The sequence below is a fragment of the Procambarus clarkii genome, chromosome 86, assembly GCF_040958095.1.
Source record: "Procambarus clarkii isolate CNS0578487 chromosome 86, FALCON_Pclarkii_2.0, whole genome shotgun sequence".
Lineage (NCBI taxonomy): Eukaryota > Metazoa > Arthropoda > Malacostraca > Decapoda > Cambaridae > Procambarus > Procambarus clarkii.
Genome location: NC_091235.1, coordinates 1,935,153 through 1,960,744, shown reverse-complemented (window position 1 = coordinate 1,960,744; position 25,592 = coordinate 1,935,153). Strand labels below are relative to the sequence as shown.

The window sequence follows — 25,592 nt, the reverse complement described above, 5'->3', positions numbered from 1 at the left end:
TCGTGGTACAGTTACGAGAAAGTGAGTACCGATCAGGCTGGCTCGCAATTGTACTGCAAGTATTGTAGACTCTATGGACATACCATAGATAAGTGTGGTAAGTCTCAATACAGAGGAACCACTGACACGCAAAAACCCAAACCAACTCCTCCTAAGTCCGGTAAGCCTGTGATGAATGTTGGTGTTCATGTTAATGATCTTTCTCTTTTCAGTAACCACCTGTATACTGGAACTGTCTCTGCCAACGGTTCAAATCCGGAGGGACGTTTCAAATTGAAGATCTTGAGGGACACAGCGGCTCTTCAATCGATCATCTTGAAGTCGGCTGTGCCCAACATCGCCTACACCGGAGAAACTGTCTTCATCACTGACCTCACTGCTACCACTCCTTATCCTCTCGCCAGAGTACACCTGGATTGTCCCTTCGTGAACGGAGAAGTCCAAGTCGCCGTCAGGGAAAAGCCTTTTCCCATGCGTGGAGTGCAACTTCTCCTAGGCAACGACTTGGCGGAAGACCTGCAACCGACCAACCTGATCGTCATGGACAAACCCCAGGTGTGTACCTCTGTGCCAGATAACCCTATATTTAAGTATGTTCCAGCAAAGGTTCAAGAGAGTGATAAAGTTTCTCCTCCGGTTCTAGTGACCACCCGTGCACAAGCCGCACGACCACAGCCAGCTGACTCTACTCCTACCGCTGTCCCTCAAGACCCTCAGAAACTACCCCCGAATCTGACCAAGTTGGAGTTCCGTAAGTTGCAGAGGGAAGATCTTACTTTGACACCATTATTTTTCCAGGCTGAGACTCAACCCGACAGTATTCCTGGGTTCTTCCTAGAGAACGACTTGCTCTACCGCAGATATAGACCCAGTAAACTGAAGGAGGTGGACGATTGGGCCAACATCGAACAACTTGTGATTCCTGCCAGCCTGCGGCCCACTATTCTACACCTGGCCCACGGAGCACTCTCCCACTACGGATTCAACAAGACTTACCATGGAATTCGTCAAGACTACTACTGGCCAGGTATGGTAAATAGCGTCAAACAGTACATAAAACAGTGTCATACATGTCAGATGGCAGGTAAACCGAACATCTCTATTCCCAGAGCGCCACTGACTCCCATACAGGTGCCTGCGGAACCTTTCCACAGACTTATTATAGACTGTGTTGGTCCTTTACCTCGGACCAGTTCAGGTAACGCCTATATCTTAACTATCCTGTGTCCTACCACCCGATTCCCCATAGCAGTTCCAGTGAAGAACATTACGGCTGCTACGATTGTGAAGCACTTATTGAAGATCTTCACCCAGTATGGATTTCCCAGGGAGGTTCAGAGCGACTGTGGCACCAACTTCACCAGTGATCTCTTCAAAAGGACACTGGAGGAGTTCAACATCAAACAGGTATTGTCCAGCCCCTATCATCCTGCTTCACAGGGTTCTCTTGAGCGTAGTCATCAGACTATCAAAGCACTCCTGAAAAAGTTTTGTAGTGAAACCTCTAAGGATTGGGATAAGCAAATAGATCTGATAATGCACATTTATTCCTAATGTCTTGTCAATGTAATGTCTTCCCAATGAGTCCCTAGGAGTATCTCCTTATGAGATGCTCTACGGCCGTAAGTGCCGTACTCCCCTCAAGGCTTTCAAAGACTCTCTACGAGATGCCACCTTCAGTGAGCATCAGAATGTGCCCCAGTTTCTTCAAAACCTTCAACACATTCTAGAGAGAGTCCACAGTTTTGCCCATGATAATCTATTGAAAGCACAGGAGAGGATGAAGACTCATTACGACCAGACCAGCAAAGTAAGAAAATTTAAGCCGGGAGACTTCGTGCTAGCGTACTTCCCTATCCCAGGTTCTCCTTTACAAAACAGGTTTTCAGGACCCTACCGCATCAAGGAGTGCAGAAACAACCATAACTACGTTCTAGAGACTCCAGATAAGCGGCGGAAGACCCAGCTGTGCCACGTCAACCTCCTGAAGCTATATAATGGTACTCCTCCCACTGTCATGTTAAACTACTCTGCTTTTACAGAACCATACATCCACAGTGAGACCTTCCCTGCTTCTCCTCCCGAAAGCACTGACAAGGAGTCGGCGCTTTCTAATTCAAAAATCCATACTGATATTCCCAACCATTTTCAGGACCATAATAGTGCTCCTTTGCCATATTCTAATTCCACTCTCACCTCGTCAGATAAGCCCTTCATCCTCCATGTCGACGCCAGTGGTACCGGCGTTGGTGGTGTCGTGATGCAGCAACGAGGCGAGGAGAATACACCTGTCAGCGACTACTGCTACAAGGAACTACGGAACAATTGGCAAGGAGCTACTCTTCATCATCCTGAAGCTCCAGCACTTCACTCCACACCTGAAAAGTGCTTGGTCCACCATCAACACGGACCACACCACCCTACACCTCCTGAAGCACGCCCACTTCTAAACTCAACGTCTTCTACGATGGGCTTAATAACTGCAGAAATTCAACCTGGAGACCCGGTATACCAGGGTTCTGACAACATCATAGCCGATGCCCTCTACAGAGTTTATGAAGTAGAAGCGACTCCACCTATTATTCCACCACATAACGACGTACTTCTTCCAGAACCGCAGGCTTCGGGGGAGAGTTATGACGATAATCTCTTTCAAGAGAGATTGAGCCTGCTCTTCCCTCCAAACTACGTCCCTGTAACAAATAATATAGAAGATATATCCAACAAGTACAACAACAAGTTTTGCCCAGAGTGCAAAACGTATCCAACACCGGCACACCTGCTCGCCTCCGCCACCGTGAACCGGCAAACTGCTTGTCCATCGCCTGCCTGTCGCTGATTGGCTGGTGCCCTTCGCACCTGCCCCACCACCCGCCACACGAGCTGATGTCTGGGCCACTGCGACCTAGGGAAGACAGAATATATCGTGCTCTACACAAGTTGACACGTCTCATTGGTAGACTAAGCCTTGGCTTACGTGTACTAAGGGAGGTGGCAGCTTGAAGCCAATATTCAAGCATCATTATTTCCTTTGCTATATTTACTTTGCTATTATTCACTTGTCTTAACGTAACTTTTCATTTGCCAGTGATTATTCTTATTATTTCGTTTGTTGATTTATGTTACATTTTTATGCCCAATTTTATTCATGTCTTGCTTTTCTAACGTAATTAAAATTTCATTGTTAAATTTACTTGTGTTTTGTGTGTCTTCCCATTACCTTACCACAGACGAAAGTTCCAGCTTTTTTCTTTTTTTTTTCTTTATGTGACGAGGCCATACCCCTAGCTTTTGAAACAGCCGAACACCAACACGTTACCGTCACATAAAGTGGGGGCCTGTCCGGGAGCTTCACTCAGGTACTGGTGCCAAGTAGTAATTTATGGTAAGCGTATTTGGCTTTGGTAACGTAGCTTTTACTATTTTTCATATTCAATTTCATTTTTATATGGTGCTGTGTGTATTGTGCATTCCGAGAGTAGCATATGGTGAAGGTGAGACAACTTTGGATTACGTGGTGACTGTAGGCCTCAGTCATACTCTTAATTGGTCATCTCTCCCTCCATGTTATTACTCGTGTTTACCATCTTTTGTCCCTTGGATATTTCTCATATTTTTGACAGATCATCATATTGGTACCCTGGTACTGTGGTCTGCCCCCGGGTCAAGTGCACCTAATCTTCTGCAATCTGACAGTAGGAGGATAAAGAGGGCCATAGTTCCTCTCGCACGAACTTTAGTTGCTGAATTGGGACCTCAGCAGCAGTTCTCGTCACCAGTTGACACCTCGCACCCCCTACACGTCAGTCAGAGATGATGATACATACATATTGGTAGGGAATTAGCTTTCTTTTTCAGAGCAACAAAGTTCGCTAATTCTGTAAGTATCATATTAATTTCAGTGGGAAAACTTGCTTATGTCCTACAGAGACTCGGCAAGGTATGCCTACATCCTTGGACTACCAATTTTACTTTTGAGGCAATTAACTGTTTCATTTGTTTTAGAAACTCAGTTTCACTTGTTTAGTAGGATTTTCTTGCCCTTATCCTCCTACATGAGTACCGGGTACAAGATTTCCTGCGACCTTGATTTAAATTAATCATTTAACATCTTGTACTTAACTTTAATTGTTAAAGATTCCACAGGATAGGTACCAGTTGCCACGTTGTCCTGTTTCTGACATTCACTATATAACAACGGTATATTCGTTGTGCATTTATTTGCTAATTTCACAATGTTTCGTCTCCAAGCTTTCCGTGCAGATCCAGCAGGTGAAATAGGGACTTTAAGTCGTGCCAAGAGGACTGAATTACAAACTCTTGCACATGAGTATCAACTAGAAGTTCCCTACCAAGCCAACAAAAATGACATACACAACCTGTTACTGGCTCACTTCTTAGAGCAAGGTAAGATTGCAGATAAAACTATATTGCAGATAAAACTGATTTGGCAACGATGAAACTCAAACTAGAGCTGGCCAAGATTGAACGTGAGCAGCAAAGGGAAGCCCTCGAGCAGCAAAGAGAAGCAGCTGCCATACGATGGGAAGAACAAGAACGTGAGGCTGCCATACGGAGGGAAGAACAAGAACGTGAAATCACCCTCAAGGAACGTGAGGTTGCAATACTCCGTGAGCGGGAACGAGTACAGCTTGAAACAAAACGACGCGAATTGGAGATTCAACGCGAACATGACAAACACCAAGCGACTCTGACTATGGAATGTCGTCAACGAGAATTTGCGTTTGAAACTTCACACCTCGCTCAACGCCAGCAAGCTACTGCCAATCTTCCCATCAGTTTTAATATATCACATGCAAGTAAGTTAATGCCATCATTTGTAGAAGCAGAAGTTGACGTGTTTTTTACCACCTTTGAAACCCTTGCTAATCAACTCAGTTGGCCTGCCAACCAATGGGCCACACTTCTCAGAGTACATCTTACAGGTAGAGCTGCAGTCACACTCAGTACTTTGGCGTCTGAGAATGACTACCAGACTCTGAAACAAGCAGTGTTGGACGCCTACCTTCTCTCCACCGAAAGTTATCGAAGGAAATTCCGTGACCACCTGAAGGCAAGTACCACTACCTTTCTCGAGTTTGCTAACACAAAACGGAGATATTTTATGAAATGGCTGGAAGCAGCACATGTCTCTACTTTTACAGAACTCGTCAACCTGATGCTAGTTGAAGAATTCTTGAGGCGTGTGCCGCCTCCTGTCCGTCTATATTTAGCAGATAAAGAAGAAACCGACTACCTGAAGTGTGCTAAGTCGGCTGACACTTACAGCCTCATCCACCGGCTGACACCAGAACCATCCTCCAGTAAGAAATCGTGGTACAGTTACGAGAAAGTGAGTACCGATCAGGCTGGCTCGCAATTGTACTGCAAGTATTGTAGACTCTATGGACATACCATAGATAAGTGTGGTAAGTCTCAATACAGAGGAACCACTGACACGCAAAAACCCAAACCAACTCCTCCTAAGTCCGGTAAGCCTGTGATGAATGTTGGTGTTCATGTTAATGATCTTTCTCTTTTCAGTAACCACCTGTATACTGGAACTGTCTCTGCCAACGGTTCAAATCCGGAGGGACGTTTCAAATTGAAGATCTTGAGGGACACAGCGGCTCTTCAATCGATCATCTTGAAGTCGGCTGTGCCCAACATCGCCTACACCGGAGAAACTGTCTTCATCACTGACCTCACTGCTACCACTCCTTATCCTCTCGCCAGAGTACACCTGGATTGTCCCTTCGTGAACGGAGAAGTCCAAGTCGCCGTCAGGGAAAAGCCTTTTCCCATGCGTGGAGTGCAACTTCTCCTAGGCAACGACTTGGCGGAAGACCTGCAACCGACCAACCTGATCGTCATGGACAAACCCCAGGTGTGTACCTCTGTGCCAGATAACCCTATATTTAAGTATGTTCCAGCAAAGGTTCAAGAGAGTGATAAAGTTTCTCCTCCGGTTCTAGTGACCACCCGTGCACAAGCCGCACGACCACAGCCAGCTGACTCTACTCCTACCGCTGTCCCTCAAGACCCTCAGAAACTACCCCCGAATCTGACCAAGTTGGAGTTCCGTAAGTTGCAGAGGGAAGATCTTACTTTGACACCATTATTTTTCCAGGCTGAGACTCAACCCGACAGTATTCCTGGGTTCTTCCTAGAGAACGACTTGCTCTACCGCAGATATAGACCCAGTAAACTGAAGGAGGTGGACGATTGGGCCAACATCGAACAACTTGTGATTCCTGCCAGCCTGCGGCCCACTATTCTACACCTGGCCCACGGAGCACTCTCCCACTACGGATTCAACAAGACTTACCATGGAATTCGTCAAGACTACTACTGGCCAGGTATGGTAAATAGCGTCAAACAGTACATAAAACAGTGTCATACATGTCAGATGGCAGGTAAACCGAACATCTCTATTCCCAGAGCGCCACTGACTCCCATACAGGTGCCTGCGGAACCTTTCCACAGACTTATTATAGACTGTGTTGGTCCTTTACCTCGGACCAGTTCAGGTAACGCCTATATCTTAACTATCCTGTGTCCTACCACCCGATTCCCCATAGCAGTTCCAGTGAAGAACATTACGGCTGCTACGATTGTGAAGCACTTATTGAAGATCTTCACCCAGTATGGATTTCCCAGGGAGGTTCAGAGCGACTGTGGCACCAACTTCACCAGTGATCTCTTCAAAAGGACACTGGAGGAGTTCAACATCAAACAGGTATTGTCCAGCCCCTATCATCCTGCTTCACAGGGTTCTCTTGAGCGTAGTCATCAGACTATCAAAGCACTCCTGAAAAAGTTTTGTAGTGAAACCTCTAAGGATTGGGATAAGCAAATAGATCTGATAATGCACATTTATTCCTAATGTCTTGTCAATGTAATGTCTTCCCAATGAGTCCCTAGGAGTATCTCCTTATGAGATGCTCTACGGCCGTAAGTGCCGTACTCCCCTCAAGGCTTTCAAAGACTCTCTACGAGATGCCACCTTCAGTGAGCATCAGAATGTGCCCCAGTTTCTTCAAAACCTTCAACACATTCTAGAGAGAGTCCACAGTTTTGCCCATGATAATCTATTGAAAGCACAGGAGAGGATGAAGACTCATTACGACCAGACCAGCAAAGTAAGAAAATTTAAGCCGGGAGACTTCGTGCTAGCGTACTTCCCTATCCCAGGTTCTCCTTTACAAAACAGGTTTTCAGGACCCTACCGCATCAAGGAGTGCAGAAACAACCATAACTACGTTCTAGAGACTCCAGATAAGCGGCGGAAGACCCAGCTGTGCCACGTCAACCTCCTGAAGCTATATAATGGTACTCCTCCCACTGTCATGTTAAACTACTCTGCTTTTACAGAACCATACATCCACAGTGAGACCTTCCCTGCTTCTCCTCCCGAAAGCACTGACAAGGAGTCGGCGCTTTCTAATTCAAAAATCCATACTGATATTCCCAACCATTTTCAGGACCATAATAGTGCTCCTTTGCCATATTCTAATTCCACTCTCACCTCGTCAGATAAGCCCTTCATCCTCCATGTCGACGCCAGTGGTACCGGCGTTGGTGGTGTCGTGATGCAGCAACGAGGCGAGGAGAATACACCTGTCAGCGACTACTGCTACAAGGAACTACGGAACAATTGGCAAGGAGCTACTCTTCATCATCCTGAAGCTCCAGCACTTCACTCCACACCTGAAAAGTGCTTGGTCCACCATCAACACGGACCACACCACCCTACACCTCCTGCAGCACGCCCACTTCTAAACTCAACGTCTTCTACGATGGGCTTAATAACTGCAGAAATTCAACCTGGAGACCCGGTATACCAGGGTTCTGACAACATCATAGCCGATGCCCTCTACAGAGTTTATGAAGTAGAAGCGACTCCACCTATTATTCCACCACATAACGACGTACTTCTTCCAGAACCGCAGGCTTCGGGGGAGAGTTATGACGATAATCTCTTTCAAGAGAGATTGAGCCTGCTCTTCCCTCCAAACTACGTCCCTGTAACAAATAATATAGAAGATATATCCAACAAGTACAACAACAAGTTTTGCCCAGAGTGCAAAACGTATCCAACACCGGCACACCTGCTCGCCTCCGCCACCGTGAACCGGCAAACTGCTTGTCCATCGCCTGCCTGTCGCTGATTGGCTGGTGCCCTTCGCACCTGCCCCACCACCCGCCACACGAGCTGATGTCTGGGCCACTGCGACCTAGGGAAGACAGAATATATCGTGCTCCACACAAGTTGACACGTCTCATTGGTAGACTAAGCCTTGGCTTACGTGTACTAAGGGAGGTGGCAGCTTGAAGCCAATATTCAAGCATCATTATTTCCTTTGCTATATTTACTTTGCTATTATTCCCTTGTCTTAATGCAACTTTTCATTTGCCAGTGATTATTCTTATTATTTCGTTTGTTGATTTATGTTACATTTTTATGCCCAATTTTATTCATGTCTTGCTTTTCTAACGTAATTAAAATTTCATTGTTAAATTTACTTGTGTTTTGTGTGTCTTCCCATTACCTTACCACAGACGAAAGTTCCAGCTTTTTTCTTTTTTTTTCTTTATGTGACGAGGCCATACCCCTAGCTTTTGAAACAGCCGAACACCAACGCGTTACTGTCACAATATGTATGTGTTTTCTTTTTTTTTTTGCATTGTACCTGTGGCCCTTCTGGCTTGGTTTGTCCTTAATGGTTTATATGCTTCTCTGTGTGTACCCTTTGGCGCTTCTTGTGTTTCTTGTGTAAATGCCATGTTTTATGTATTATGTATTGTGCTTGTTTTGTATTTATTTTTGTGTTGCTCTTTGTGTTATATTACTGTTCTTGTCTTTGTTTTGGGCCGTGCTTGTAGCTCGTGTGGATTGTTTGCTGTTCATTTGTACTGTCCTTTGTCATGATCTGTAAGTTTTTTATTGTATTTATTGTGCTCTCTTTTATAAATAAATAAAAAATAAGCCGCCATTATCCATACAGTCCACCCTGCCTGCCAAGTCACACGCCCCTTGATACCAGATATTCCATTTCTGATTAATTTTTAAATATTCCCATTTGACTGTACTTTATTTGTAGGTCATATAAACGAATCCATTTTTCCTTTACAAACACTCTACAAGTAATCCATAATAAACCTTTGGCTCCTGGTACTAGTTTCATGGGTGGAGTGATATCAGTGATCTTTGGCCTCCCAGCAGCCAGCTGACTGCTGCCTCCAAGAAACAAATATCCTCACCTGTTTTCATACACAACCGTTTCTCTCTTTAGCCAAATTGCTACACAAACTGTCTGTACACAAAACATCTCTTACTGGAGATAAAGTTCGTAACAGACCCATTGTGCACTAAACACTATCAATACATTTGAGATCACAAATATTGTCACTGAGAGGGGGTGCCGACGAGATACATCCAGACTTGGTTATGCAAGCCCCTTGAGACTGGGTACCAGCAGATTTTATGATTATGGCTCTTGTAGGAAAAATAATCAATAATCAAATTATTCCCCCATCTGCTACGTATCATGACAGATGCATATAGAAGCAAACTTGGTAACTGACAGCTTCTCATACTTCTCAGATGGATCAGTAGACCAGCAGGGACAAGAAATTCTGTAGTTAGTTGGAGACTCTCAAACGGGTGTTCAACTTTACAAACAGAGATGCTAGTCATTCAAAAGGCGTTGGAATATGTTGTCGGTGTTCTTGCTGAACACCGACAACATTTCATCATACATACAGAGATTCAAGAACTGGCAGTGAAATGTTGCAACAAGAAAACATACGTGACAATATCCTTCTTATCACAAATGTCATATCATTAATTTAAACACTCAAACGTCAAGGCAGTCGTTTCTTGACTTGGCACTCAATTGTCAATTGAGTGCCAAGTCATGGAGAAACACTAGGGAATGACATTGCAGATGAAGGTGCAAAAATTGCAATTAAAACGAGGAATGTACATTTTCCCTATCGCGATTAGGTGTCTATACTGGTGCTTGCCTCCTCCTCCTTCGCTATAAAATGCTAATTAAATCTGACCACACTACCTACTCCAATAGATTTTACAGTAACAACCATTCCCATTCCTAAAATTCCAAGATTTCTGCCTGGAGTCAAAGTCCGAAATTCCCCGTTGTAGTCAGTCTACTCAACTGAAGTTATCTTTCCTTCACCTGTTTGAAATCTTGATCCAACTCCAATCCTCATAACCATGCATTAGGCAAGGTTAAAGTCTAGTAACCATTTCTCAGACTGTCTCTGAGGATTGTCTAGGTCATCTTGCAATGTACTGCAGTCCTCCCCTTTATGATTTGCCCCATTAGCTTAACATCGTCAGAAAACATGGTTAAGAATGAAGATATTTCGTCTGGTAGATAGTTTACATGTTATGAACAAGATGAGCCCTAATACCAACCCGTGAGGTACTCTTCTCATTACCTCTCTCCATTCTCATTGTCTAATAGGGGGTATAGGTGTTGTGAATAGTCTAATAGGGGGTATAGGTGTTGTGTTAGTTGTCTTGAAGAGACAACTAACACAACACCTATACCCCCTATTAGACTATTTTACAGGAACTTCTTTTCCACAGCTCATAAAACGGAGGAAAGGGTCCTGAAAGATATTGTTAATAGAAACGTTATCCCTACAGACAAAAATCAGAGGATACAACTGACGATTTACTATAAAACCAGAAAAACGGCCAGCCTACTCATGAGAAACTCTCCAGACACAAAACAGAACGCTTTAAAAGAGACTAACGTCGTCTATGCCTTCAAATGCCCACTTGGGGACTGTAAGCTCCAAAAAACCCAGTATATAGGCAAGACAACAACATCTCTTTCTAGGCGTTTAACGATGCATAAGCAACAGGGCTCCATTAAGGAACATATAATCTCTTCCCATAACCAAACCATCGCCAGAGAAATCCTAGTAAACAACACAGAAATCATCGATAGATACAGCGATAGCAGGCGGCTTGACGTTTGCGAGGCACTACACATCAAGAAGTCAACACCAGCAATCAACAGCCAATTATTGCACAACTATATTCTACCCACCTCAAGACTCTGCTCCAATATAGAAGCATCAAGAAATATGGACCAATAGGCTTTCTACAAACACTTCTATTCAATACCCATTGTTTCTGTTCTGTCTTGTGTTGATACTTTTAATACCCTATTAATATCCCCTCCTGTTCTGTCTTGTGTTAATGCCACATCACCCTTCCCACCTCACTCAAATGTAGATATAATATCAGAGAGACGTAAGTTCTAATCAGTTGTGTATTTGTGAAGTCTTTGAAAATGTAATAAGTTTTACGAAACGCGCCCGTGTCGCGTCAGACTAGAAATAAAAATGAATTTTGGAGAAGTGATTTTTTATTTACCTCCAACAGTGAAGCGTAATGTACGAAAGATTGAGAAAATTCGTGTTAGAATTATTAATCTTACTTTTTCGGTCATATTTAATAATATATGTCTACAGGAAAGACTGCTACCAAAATATACTAATATATATATATATATATATTTATATATATATATATATATATATATATATATATATATATATATATATATATATATATATATATATATATATATATATATATATATATATATATATATGAAAGTGTTAAACCTCTCCCTGCAAGGTGACCAGTGGGACCAAGCAACGCTCCCAGTTAGACTCGGAGGTATAGGTATTCACAAGGCGACACAGCATTGCCGGCATTCTTATCCTCGACCAGTGCTACAAGTGAATTAGTGAAGGAAATACTACCAGAATACCTAAGGAACTCCATTGGGATTCGTGATCCCAAATTTGTGAAAGGAGCTAGTCAGTTGGACACTTTTGCCAATTCACAGACCCGACCAACTTTTCCAAACGACGGGAAACAGGCCAAATGGGATAGCCCCATAGTGGAGAACATCGCTAAAGCATTGCTGGAGGCAGCTTCTCAGAAGGACAGAGCGCGACTCCTAGCTGTGCAAGCCCCCCATGCTGGGGACTTCCTGTTGGCAGTCCCTAATTCCGCCTTGGACACCCGCCTGGACCATCGGGCCCTAAGTATTGGTGTTGCTTTGCGCGTTGCCACCCCAATCTCCACCGAACACCGGTGTATTTGCGGCCATGCATGGGCAGACCAATACGGCAGCCATGGTCTCATCTGTCGTAAGACACAGGGAAAGATTGCCAGACATGAAGCAGTCAATGACATCATCAAGAGAAGTTTGGCTTCAGCTGGGTGTCCAGCACAAAGGGAACCCCAGTTGTGCAGACCTGACAACAGCCAAACACGCCCAGATGGAGTCACCCAGCAGCCATGGAGGGAAGGTAAACAGGTCGTATGGGATTACACCTGTGCATCTACATTGGCTGATACCTATTTACGTTACAGCTCAGCGGAGGAAGGTGGAGCAGCCACCTTCAGGGAGACCCAGAAAATCAACAAGTACAGAGACCTAGAACGTTGTTACAGGTTCGTGCCGATAGGCTCTGAGACTCTGGGCGCCTGGGGCAAATGTGTACTCAAAGTTTTTAAAGGATTTTGGTGAGGAACTCATTGGGAAAACTAGAGACCCACGAGCAGCCAGTTTCCTGTTCCAGCGCCTCAGTGTTGCAGTTCAGAGGGGAAATGCGTGCTGTATCCTGGGTACGCACCCAACCTCCGAGGAGCTGGACGAGGTTTTCGAACGCTGATTGTTTAAGTGTTATATATTTGTGTGTGTGTGTGTGTGTTCTCTGTAAACTGTAGCAATGCAATAAAATAAAACAAAACATACAAAAAAATAATAGGGGTAGTAGGAGAAGAAAAGAATAAAGTATTCAGTGAGAATCCACAAGATCTTCTCTGAATGCTCTTTGTTTTCTTCTTCGAGGATGTGGGTCTCTGCAATTGCACCAGAGGTGGTAACCCTAATATATATATATATATATATATATATATATATATATATATATATATATATATATATATATATATATATATATATATATATGTCGTACCTAATAGCCAGAACGCACTTCTCAGCCTACTATTCAAGGCCCGATTTGCCTAATAAGCCAAGTTTTAATGAATTAATGTTTTTTCGTCTACCTAACCTACCTAACCTAACCTAACCTAGCTTTTTTTGGCTACCTAACCTAACCTTACCTATAAATATAGGTTAGGTTAGGTTAGGTAGGGTTGGTTAGGTTCGGTCATATATCTACGTTAATTTTAACTCCAATAAAAAAAAATTGACCTCATACATAGAGAAAAGGGTTGCTTTATCATTTCATAAGAAAAAAATTATAGTAAATATATTAATTCAGGAAAACTTGGCTTATTAGGCAAATCGGGCCTTGAATAGTAGGCTGAGAAGTGAGTTCTGGCTACTAGGTACGACATATATATATATATATATATATATATATATATATATATATATATATATATATATATATATATATATATATATATATATATATATATATATATATATATATAGATCTGTTAAATATGTAATTCAGTGATTTATTGAACAATCAATTACAGAAGGTGATTGTAGTGCTTATAAAATACTAATCTAAACTACTTTCTTCAATACATAACCACACAAATGTACGTCTGCCCTACATAAATAGTGTTCAGTTCAATTCAATTAATTTCTTTATTATGTTCGATGTGTCTTAACGCGGTGGGGTCAAGGAGGCTGGGTGGGAATGAGATGTAGGATAGATATATTGTGTAACTGAAAGGAACTTTCCAATATGGGTAGGCAAAGTGTTGTAGATGTGGATAACAAGTGATGTCGATGCGGATAACAAGTGTTGTAGATGCGGATAACAAGTGTTGTAGATGCGGATAACAAGTGTTGTAGATGCGGATAACAAGTGATGTCGATGCTTTTAAGAATGCAACTGATCATGATAATGAGCTAAATCCTCCTGACAGTGGGAACTGTAATGAAGATGTTGGAGACTATGATGTGAATACGGGTGCTGATAAAAGTGACTGGAAGGGACATAGCAGTGATGGAGATGATGAAAGTGATTTTGATACAGTCGCTCACAACCCAACTCACTTGGAATGTGAGTCTATATCGCAACCAGTGGTGCTTGTAGGTATAATGGAGACGTGGATGACCTCCTCGGCCAGCACACGCCACATCCCAGATGGTTCACCCTGAATGGTATTAGAGATCTGGTGACAGGCGAGGCGCTGCCGGAGGTGGAAAACAGCACCGTAATAAAGCTATTCAAACAGTATCAGAGTATAAATGATTCATGAAAATGCAGACTGCAAAAATAAAATAAAAATAAGTGGGTGTAATTTAGAGGCTGGATGGATAAGTGGATCGTTGGGAATACATAATGGGGTGGATGCAGGGATAGTTGGGTTGTGAGATGGGATGGGAGCAGGGAGAGTTGAATTGTGAGATAGAGTGGGTTCAGGGATAGTTGGGTTGTGAGATGGGACGGGTGAGATTAGAGATGAAATGAATAATCGGATAGGTGTGGTTGAAAGATGGGATGAATGTGGGAGTGTTTAGGGTCATCAATTGGAATTGATAAAAAGGAGGATATGATGTGTGATGGATGGATTAGAGGACTGGTGGAGATGAGGGATGGAAAATAAGAGGGAATGGCTGGGATTATAGATGGGATGGATGAGAGAATGGGACGGACTGGGAGTTGGAGTAGATCAGGGAATAGGGAGATGGGGCGAATAAGGGGATGGGTAGGCTTTAGAGATGAGACGGAAGGAAGAATGGGACGGGTTCATAAAATTGGTGATAAGATAGATGGAGTTTAGAGATGTATGGATGTGAAGATGGGTGGGGGATGAGATGTAGGATAGATAAGTGGGAAGCGGGGATGAATGGGGTGAAAATTAAGATGGAAGTGGATAATAGTGTGGATAAGAGATGGGATCGATGAGAAGGGTGGGATTGAGAGGTAAGATGGATTAAGGGAAAGGTTAAGTTAGGGTATTTTTTAGATTAAGAGAAGGAACAGATTCGGAGATGAGTGAAGTCTGGGAGGTTGGTCGGAAACGGAGAGGGACTGGGTTGAGAACTGGTATGGAAAAGATAATAGCATAACAGGTTTGAGAGATCAAATCGATGAGAGGGTGGGTGGAGTTGAGAGATGGGAAGGATAGGAGAGCAAAGAAGCTATGAAGGTTGCATTAAGATATATAACAAGTGTTGACAGGTAGAGTTGAAAGATGGGATGGAGGTGAGAATATGTTGATTTTATAGATAGAATGGAAGGGGTATAGGTGAGGTTAAGAGTTGTGATGAATGAGGAGATGAGTATGGGTTGAAAGATGGAGTTAATGCCAGGGTGAGTTTGGCTCAGAGATAGGACAGATGAGAGGATTGGGGGATTAAGAGAAGGAATGCATAACAGAATTAGCTTCTTTAAAAGAGCTGATTGGTAGGGGTCAAGACCTGAAATGTATGAGGGGATTGGCTGGGTTGAGAAAAGGGATACATGTGGAGATGGTTGTTTTGAGAACTGGGAAGGATAAAGGAATTAAGATATGTTACGGGTGCGGGAATGGGTAGTATGGGAGGTCGGAATGATGAGATAATAACGAGGCAATGAGAGATGGGCTGTAGACAAGGATTGTTAGGATTGTGAGAAGGTGGCCTCCGGCCGACTTCTCAGCTAGCTCACATTTATTAGATGGTAGAAGAAAATGAATATTTCGACCTTAGAAAATTTCTGGGATGTGCACAAATGTGCACAAAAAACTATCTCTCTTAATATAAGAGATAGGAGGTCGAAATTAAGTGTCTTTGGACTCCGTATGCCTTCAGCATTCCAAAGAACCAACCCTCGTTGCGGTACCAGTTTTCAGCACATAGTTACAGGTTTTGCCTGAATTCTTGTAAGGTTGGCCCATAGCAACAAGGGTGAGAGAGAGAGAGAGAGAGAGAAGGGAAGGGGACTGTCTTCAGGTGGTTAACGGTTCCCTGATGATGACGTGACGCCACCAGCCGGCTTCATCATGATTGGGTCCGGCACGATGGGCCTTAGGCCCTCGCGCATAGCTGATTGGTCGAGCCTGGCACCAGGGAAAGCGTGCACCGGGCCAGCCCGCCAAAGGCTGGTATTCTGTGTTTGAACACCGAGCTGCTACGACGTGGAAGTCCTGGTCTTGGCCAAGACCTAGGCCTATCCCGTCTATGTTACCGCTCAGCGAGCTAAATTTGACTCTATGCCGTCCCCCACTGCAGTTGCAGAATCATACAGTAGCGGGGCGCCGCTAGAGGTCAATATAGCGAAGATACGAGGACTACCAACATAGCCGCCACACGTGTGATCCCACAGGTGCAACCAAACTGTGTTCAAGTGATCGCGTGTTATCAGCTTCACCGAGTGCAATCCGTCATTTCATTGCTCAGTAAACTGTGAAAAAAGAATTTGAAAAAGGATTCTATGTGTTTGAGGGAGGATCGTGCTTAAATCTTCAATACTGGGAGAGTGAACTTTGATTATTTTTCCCGTCCACGCCATTGCTCCCCAGAGCACCCTCACATGGTACCCCCAAAGATATTCCAGCGTGCATTCAGTCAGCCTTCAGCAAATATCACACTAGTGTGTAAACCGGTGTATATTGTGTACGAGCCTTCCCCATTTATTGGTGGGGAAGTTAAGCAAATCTCGACTTTAAGGTCACGCGCGCATGTGGCTTCATCCAACTGTAGCCGCCAGCCTGTCCACCTCACGCCTCGCCGCCTCCACAACCCATCCTCTTTAAAATAACGTCACTTTTGGCTCGTATGCGCACTGTGGCCAAATTTGGACGTAATTTGAAATGAAATCGACTCACGAAAGTGACGTACTGTCCCGTTTTCTGTTTGAGTCGTCCGGCCTACTCGGTAAGGTTACAAGAGGAAACTTTCAATTAACGTTTTTCATAACGTTCTGAAACCTTATGAGAATTTCCTGCCCCACCTAACCTATCAGAGGACTCTTAACTTACTGTTGTTGAAAAAAAAAATCCCAAATTTATTTAATTTTTTTTTTCATTTTCAAATTACGTCCACTTTCGGCCATACGGGCAAACGGCCAAAAGCGACATTATTTTTAAGAGGACAGGTTGGTGAGAGGTCTGTCCGTTGTTGTTTAAGTTATCAATCATCCCACACTGGTCTAAGATTTCACATCTGACACCAGCGTGTGTCCGTTGTCGTTTCACTGTGCGTTATTGCTACTTGCCGCAGTCGTGTAGAGCTGCAATTACGTCTGGAGTGGTTGCCCACTTTGTTAAGATTAGTTAGGGTCAGCAGTATCGTGAGCGGTCCGAAGCAGTGATTCCGGTTAGCCTAACCTTGTCAAGTGCCACAACAGACATTAACATAACGTCAGATTATTCTTCCCATGTATCGTTAGTATTAAGCTGTTATGAATAAACTCTTTGTTGAACAACAAGTGCCTTTATGCCCACACCTTCAGAACCCTTGTACCCCGTACCGACTTTGCCATTCCTGTTTCATAAGTGATCAATTTGTCTGTTGTCTGGATTACTTGGACTCGAACCCTTTTCATGGCCATACTCATCAAATATAAATTTATTTGATGAAAAGGACCATATGAGCAACTTTGATGTCCACCCTCAGTGGTACCAGAAACTCCACGACTCAGTGGATAAGGAGTGTCAAGGATTTGGACTCCTGCAGCTGCTCTATGCATCTCTGATCAGTCATTAAAGTATAATTTATCCTCAGCATTGGTTTTTATGCTAGTTCAGTCCTTTGTGACTGAGGTCACATGTAATATTGTTGAGGTCACCTCTGGTGCCTACGTAGTGCGGTTCAATTATCATTTTGAGCACTACGAAGTGCCGTTCTGTCCAACAGATACTTGTAACCTATTAACCTCTCAAAAGGGATAATTTTACATGGAGTTAGAGATTGGAGTAATGAAATAGATGGGGTTAACAAATGAAATGGAAGCGGATATGTGTAGGGTTGAAAGATGTAAAACAAATGGGAATATGTGGGGGTGAAATTTGAATGCGGACATATCGGGGGATTTGAGATTGAAGGGCATGAGGGGGATGGGGGGGGGAATTAGTAATGGGTTGAATGAGGGGATGGGTGGGCTGAGAAATTATATGCAAGAAGGGATAGGATGGGTGAAGATGAGAGACAGGATAGATGAGTGACTGAAAGGAATTGAGAGACGAGATGGATGAGGAGATGACTTGGGTTGAGATAAAGGATGGAAGATGGGAAGGGCGTGGTTAAGTGACATAAGAGGTGGAGAGACAGCTGGCGCTGAGTGATGCGATGTATGAGATTAATGAGGTTGTTAGATGGTATGGAAGAGAGGAAGGTAGTGTGAGCTTTTGAATATATTAGGTGTTGGGTACCCAGTGGAAGCAAGTATGGGCGTGACTGAGAAATGGGATGAATGAAGGAACTGTTGGGTTTGAGAGATGGTGAGATGGGTATGGTTGAGATATGGGATGAATGAGGAGATGGATGGGGTTGAGAGATAGGATGGAAGCAGGAATGAAGGGGTGGATGTGAGATAGGATAAATGGATTTGAGAGGCGGAAATGTTGAAGGGGTAAGTAAGTGGTGTTGGTAATTGGGATGAAACAAGTCATGGTTAGAGTTACACATGGAACTGAAGAGGGAGCAGGAGGTGAGAAATGGTGTAGACAAAGGGATAAATGTGACTGTGAAGAAATGGATGAGGTAGTAGAGGCGGTTAAGAGATGGGAGTGAAGCAGAGTTGTGTTAGGTTGACAGATATGATTGAGCAGGAGATGGAAGGGGTTGAGACATCATATGGATGGTGACCTAGGAAGACTCGAAGTGGGCTTTGTTTGTTTTGAGTCTCAAATAACTTTACTGTTCAATAATCACTTCTAAGGAATTATTAATATATTAATAACTTACTGAACGCCGTTTTAGATTCGTTGAAGTGCTTGCCCCAGGTGAATTTGTTCCTTGAGGATTTTGTCCGAAGGAACTTTGCAGCGAAGTTGCAGTCTTTTGCTTCTTGGCCGTGTTAATAGGATCTGGAATTATACTTATTAATTAATGCACTTCCATCTACTCTCTAAGCAATACATTTTTGAATGACTGATCCCCATCATGTGAATGTTTTGTGATATCTTTACTGTAATAACTACTGCTAACTTATTAGCCACACAGGCCTTCTTACTGGCCATTTAATCGTCATACATTGGTCATTTATGTTATACTGACGATATATTGAACATATAATGACCTTTTCTGGTCATACTGACTATGTACCGACTGCATGCTTGTCTTGTAGAGACCATGTATAGTTAAAATACTAATTATCTATTAGACATATACTTTCTATATACTGATAATAATCTTTTTTTGTAATTTACTGGTCTTATACTGGTCACATAGTGGTCATATAGTGGATACTAACGACATTAATTGATCATATACTTTTATATAATGATTCTAAACTTTCCATATTAGATGACAATAGTCATCTATTAGCCATTCTCATTCCACAATTAGCACAAAGGAGACCCCCAAATACCTTCACAGAGGCTGCGGACTCACCATTGACCTTCCTAGGAAGTGGAGCTGAACCCGCCAATGAACGTCCCCCAGTACAACCGAGGAATATTGACCTGTATGCCAGGTCTTATAAGCTAAGATAGCCTACCTTATCGTCCACCCAGTGGCAACCTTTAATGAAATCTTACACAAACGGGGTCTTGAAACATTATATCCGAATCATAGAGGATGATGTGTACCCCCTACTGGTTTTCCCAGCAACTTACAGAATTACAAATTCTTGTTTGAGCTGTTGGGACCGTAACTATGGGAACTAAATCTGATTTTTTCGCATCAACAGGACTTATTTTTTGTAGTACAGTCAGTCAAAGACCTTCGAAGGCTCCCATACAAGCTCAAAAAGACAATTGCCTCTTTCCAGCCCCTACCATTCAATATATAAAAAAAACGATTATTGTCATTCTACAGTAAAGCATCAGGTAAACATCTTTGGTAAAGACAAGCGTTATGAAATTAGCTTAACCTTATATATTAATTTCATAAACTAGCTAAACATTGGAAACAAATACATACATATAAAATATTGCAAAACAAATGAAGAGCAGACAATTTTAAGCTTACTCCATTAGGCTTCTGCGACTTTACTGAAACTCAACTGTGTTACTCTAATTCTCTTGGTAGAAAAAACATATTAAATATTTATAACTCTATTAATAACTCACGCAAATAACTTACAAGAAACATAGCAATACGTCATATATAAACCATGTATATATTGTGGCATGTTTCCCCTGTGTCTGCCCCGGTGCAGGAACTCCAGGAGCCCCTGCCAGGACCGTTACTCACACCCGAAATCCCCGGAGGGTGGTACAGTAGAAGGATAAGCCTTCAGACTACTGCAACTCGTAACTACTCTTCAAGGGTATCCTCTTCAACACTTCAGATGAGATACAGATCACACTCACCCATTGCCCACTGTATGAAACTCACAACTCACACTGCACCCTGGGCGGTTATCAAATAACTGAGGAGGCTAGGATACCCCGTACTGTGGTAAACTTTCTGAGGCTCTATATTTTCCTCACATGGAAGTAACGCCACCACTAGTATATAGTGTTCTGAAATTTTATCGGTTGTTGTCCTGTAGACACACAGACACTTCCTCCAGAGTGAATGATACTTTTGACGTATGCTGCAATTTCTCTAACTTAGTATCTCCCAGACACGTATGTCACGCAGTGACTATCTGCTATTATGATTCACTGAGTGTTTGTCATAAGCAATAAATAAACAATAGGGAGGAGGTTACACAGAAAAACCGTATATAAAATTAAAATTAATGAAAATAAATAAATTTCTCTCAGTTGCTACAGTAACCTCGTCAAAATTTGAATCTGGCCTCTCACAAACCGTATAAACTCAAAAGTTTACTGTATGAACTCACATGTGTGTCAAAAACTAATTGAGCATCAACACAAAAACTAAAGTTATTGAGGCTGTTTTTAATAATTCAATATTTATGTTATTCACATAACATCACATAACTTGTAAGAGCACAAACAGTAAATCTTAAGACATCACTAGGCTATGGCCATCAATTTTAATTCTATCAAACTTGAATTCTTTCATAAGAAAATACAACGATAAAATAAATCATGGAAATATTAGTAGTCAATACAAGTACAAGAATAACCTGATGTCAATCTTCAGAATAAAACTAACTCAAAGGGAGGTAGGGGAACGAAGTTACTTTGCTACATACAATAAAGGTGTTGACGCAATCTGTCCTCTTACAAAGAACATTGCATTTTGTAGTAAAAGTGTTGTAGCTATCTTATCGGGGCAGAGCTGTTATTGTATCGGATGGATGCTCGCTTGACTGTTAGTGTTTTGGTCACCAGTAGATCAGTTGTGTCTGTTGTATACAGGTCAGTGGAATGTACTCTCTTACTTTTTGTTTGTTCTAGCTTTAGTCATATGCAGTTTGGTTATTGTTATAGTGAATAGACAATGCTTAAACTGTATATATGTATTATATATTACATGGTGTTATTGCGGGATGTAACTATACTGTAATTATTTAATCAGTAAAGCCACAAGCCTGGCTGTTAAGAGTAGGATGGAAGAGAAACCAACTTGCCCTCCGCGAGCTTTATTATCTACAACCACAAACGATGACGTCACAGGTATACGTTACATGACTTCCTAGTATCCACGGTGAGATTCTGTCAGGCCCAACAGCCTTTGTCACATTCAGCTCCAACTGATTCCTTATGACCTCATCACTGGTGTGGTTAAAATCCTCCAAGGTTGCTTGGTTTGCCTCCTCCTAATTTAGTGGAGGGGGCTTCTCCTTGTTCTTTTGTGAACACCTCCTGGAATTTCTTGTTGAGTTCTTCACACACCTCCTTGTCATTATCGCCTTTTCTCAGTTTCATCACTTGTTCCTTCACTGCTATTTTCCTGCTGATGTGGCTGCGTAGCAGTTTTGGTTGGGTCTTAGCATTACTCGCAATGATATTTTCATACTGTCTCTCTGGTTCTCTCCTCACTCTGAGGTATTCATTTTTTGCCCTTTGGTATCTCCCCTTGCTTCCTGGCGTTCTGTTATTCATGTAGTTTCTCCATGTTCTTTTACTCAATTGCTTCGTTACCGTACATTCCTGGTTGAACCATGGATTCTTTTGTTGCTTTTCGCTTTTCTCCTTTTGGACCGGAATAATTCTATCTGTAGCTTCTTGGCATTTCTGGGTGACATAATCCATCATATCCTGTACATTCTTATCTCTGAGTTCTGTTTCCCATGGTATTCCCCTTAAGAAGTTCCTTATCTCATCATATTTTCCTCTTCGGTAATTCAGTCTTTTTCTATTCCGATCCCATCCTTGGATTGGTTATCCTTACCTCCACCAGATGCTCAAATGTCAATACACTGTGGTCACTCGTTCCTATGGGGACTTCAAATTTGACTTCTCATAATTCTGACTCATTCAAGGTGAATATCAGTTCGAGTCTTGCTCTATCGTTGTTGCCTCTGATTCTTGTGGGTTCCCTGACCTGCTGGCTCAGAAAGTTCCTTGTTGCCACTTCCAAGCATTTAGCTCTCCGTGTATCTGCACCTCCATGTGGGTTCCCATTCTCCCAGCCTATCTTTCCATGGGTGAAATCGCCTATGATTAGGAGTTTGGAGCCATTCCTACATGCAACTGAAGCTGCTCTCTTTATTATAATATTGGTTGCCTTGTTGTTCCTATCAGACTCCTGTTTGGGTCTTCTGTCATTTAGTGGAGAGTTGTAAATGACTGCCACTATTATCTTAGGTCCACCCCATTGTCATAGTTCCTGTTATGTAATCTCTGAATCCGCCACTGCCCAGAATTTCCATCTCATCAAAGCTCCAGTCCTTCCTTATCTGCATGGCCACTCCTCCACCTCATCTCCCTTCCCTTTCTTTCCTTACTATATAGTAGTCCTTAGGATCACAGTGTCTGTTATAACTCCTGACAATTTCGTTTCTGTGAGTCCAATTACATCTGGGTTTTCTTCTTGCACTCTTTCCGACAGTTCACATGCTTTATTGGCACTCCAATGTTTGAGTACATTACCTTGAAGCTCACTTTCCTATATCCATTTTCACCCTCCCTTCCTACAAGTGTAGGAAGTTGATCCATTGGCATTTCTACTTGGGTAGGCTCCTCCTCCTATAGGGAAGTTGCCAGGGATTTAAATGGAGGTGAGGTGGCGGATGGAGGGAGCTTAGGTCTTGCCCAGGCCTGCTTGGGACAGGAAGAAGTCCTGAGGGTTGGGGGGGGTTAAGGAGTCCTTGGGGTTGTGGGGGGGGGGGTAAGAAGTGCTTGGGGTTGGGGTGGGGTTAAGAGGTGCTTGGGGTTGTGGGGCAGGGATTGCTTGGGGTGAGGGCACGCCCTCCTGTGGTGTAGTTAACAGGGGTTTGGGGTGGGAGGCGGGGTGAGGAATGGAGGGCCTAGGTCTTGTCTGGGAATGTTTGGGACATAAATAAGACCAGGGGATGGAAAGGTAGGGAATACTCGGGGTAAGGGGAGAGGGAGAATTTGGGTGATATGGTGGGCAATGTGTAGGTGTAAGGAGGTATTTCAGCTGGGGTGGGGGAAGGGGGGGGGGTGGGCTATGGGGTGTTGCATTCCCTTCTGGAGTTCCTGAATTGCTGGACTGGGGGTTCCCCACTTCCCTCTGGGATTGCTGGGTTGGAGGCTAAGGTTTCCTGGCTCCCTTCCCTCTCCCTGCGCGTTTTCCTTGCAATTGCTGCCCATATTATCTTGTCCCTGGTCAAGTCACTCTTAATTTATACCTCTCTGTAATTCCTCTGTAATAGTTTGCTCTTCTTTACTAGGATGTCCTCTTTGAGAGCCTCGTTCCTGAAATATCAATCACTTGATCAATCGCTTTTTTGTCTTTGTTGTACTGTCCAATCCGGAAAAAAGCTGTTCTATGTCATGTTCAGCCCCGTTCCTTCCTATCGTCTTTAGTATCCCTGACACTGCAGCTTTGTCCTTAGTCCTCCATTCTTCCCTTGTGGTCCCTTCTTGTTCCTTAACACCTACCACTACTACAGCTCTTTTCCTTTCCTTTAGCTGACTCGTGTATTTAGCTGCCCCCTGTGAGGTTACTGTTTTCATTACAACTTCCTTGACTGTGGATATAGCATCTGGGCTCTTCAGTATTTCAGCGAAGGTGGCACTCATTGTATGGGTCCCTTCCAGTGCTAGATCCCCTTGTATGTATGTGTGTGTGTGTGTGTATTCACCTAGTTGTGCTCGCGAGGGGTTGAGCTCTGCTCTTTCGGCCTCCCGCTCAACTCTCAATCAATAAACTGGTACAAACTACTAATTTCACCCCCGCCCACACACACACACACACACACACACATGAAAATGGTATGTATGATATAGCTAATAAAGCCAAGACCGAACCAAAGCTACTACACAGTCACATCAGGAGGAAGACAACAGTGAAGGAACAGGTGATAAAACTTAAGGTGGGCGAGGACAGGTACACAGAGAATGACAAAGAGGTGTGTGAAGAACTCAACAAAAGGTTCCAGGAGGTCTTTACAATAGAACAGGGAGAAGTCACGGTGCTAGGAGAGGTGGCAGCAAACCAGGTGACCATGGAAAGGTTCGAAATTACAAGAGATGAGGTCAAGAAGCACCTATTGGAGCTGGATGTGAGAAAAGCTGTTGGGCCGGATGGAATCTCACCATGGGTATTGAAAGAGTGTGCAGGAGCACTTAGCTTGCCACTCTCCATAGTGTATAGTAGGTCACTGGAAACGGGAGACCTACCAGAAGTATGGAAGACTGCTAATGTAGTACCAATATTTAAAAAGGGTGACAGACAAGAGGCACTGAACTACAGGCCAGTGTCCTTAACTTGTATACCATGCAAGGTGATGGAGAAGATTGTGAGAAAAAACCTAGTAACACATCTGGAGAGAAGAGACTTCGTGACAACCCATCAACATGGGTTCAGGGAGGGTAAATCTTGCCTTACAGGCTTGATAGAATTCTATGATCAGGTGACAAAGATTAAGCAAGAAAGAGAAGGATGGGCGGACTGCATTTTTTTGGACTGTCGGAAAGCCTTTGACACAGTACCCCACAAAAGGTTGATGCATAAGCTGGAGAAACAGGCAGGAGTAACTGGTAGGGCGCTCCAGTGGATAAGGGAGTGCCTAAGCAATAGGAAGCAGAGAGTTATAGTGAGGGGTGAGACCTCAGAATGGCGGGAAGTCACCAGTGGAGTCCCACAGGGCTCTGTGCTTGGACCTATCCTGTTTCTGATATACGTAAAGATCTCCCAGAGGGTATAGACTCATTCCTCTCAATGTTTGCTGACGACGCCAAAATTATGAGAAGGATTAAGAAAGAGGAGGACAGCTTGAGGCTTCAAGAAGACCTGGACAAGCTGCAGGAATGGTCGAACAAATGGATGTTAGAGTTTAACCCAAGCAAATGTAATGTAATGAAGATAGAAGTAGGAAGCAGGAGACCAGATACAAGGTATCACTTG

At 43.2% G+C, this 25,592-nt stretch overlaps 1 protein-coding gene across 2 annotated transcripts in view; it reads right to left on the bottom strand.

Moving 5' to 3' along the window:
• The window catches only part of LOC123769187 (uncharacterized), a 179,604-nt gene that overhangs the window by 14,638 nt on the left and 139,374 nt on the right, over window positions 1-25,592 (bottom strand). For both annotated transcript variants that reach the window (XM_069317003.1, XM_069317001.1), the window contains one exon: window positions 18,939-19,060. In XM_069317003.1, the coding sequence (XP_069173104.1) occupies window positions 18,939-19,060 (122 nt within the window). The remainder of the gene's footprint in view (window positions 1-18,938; window positions 19,061-25,592) is intronic.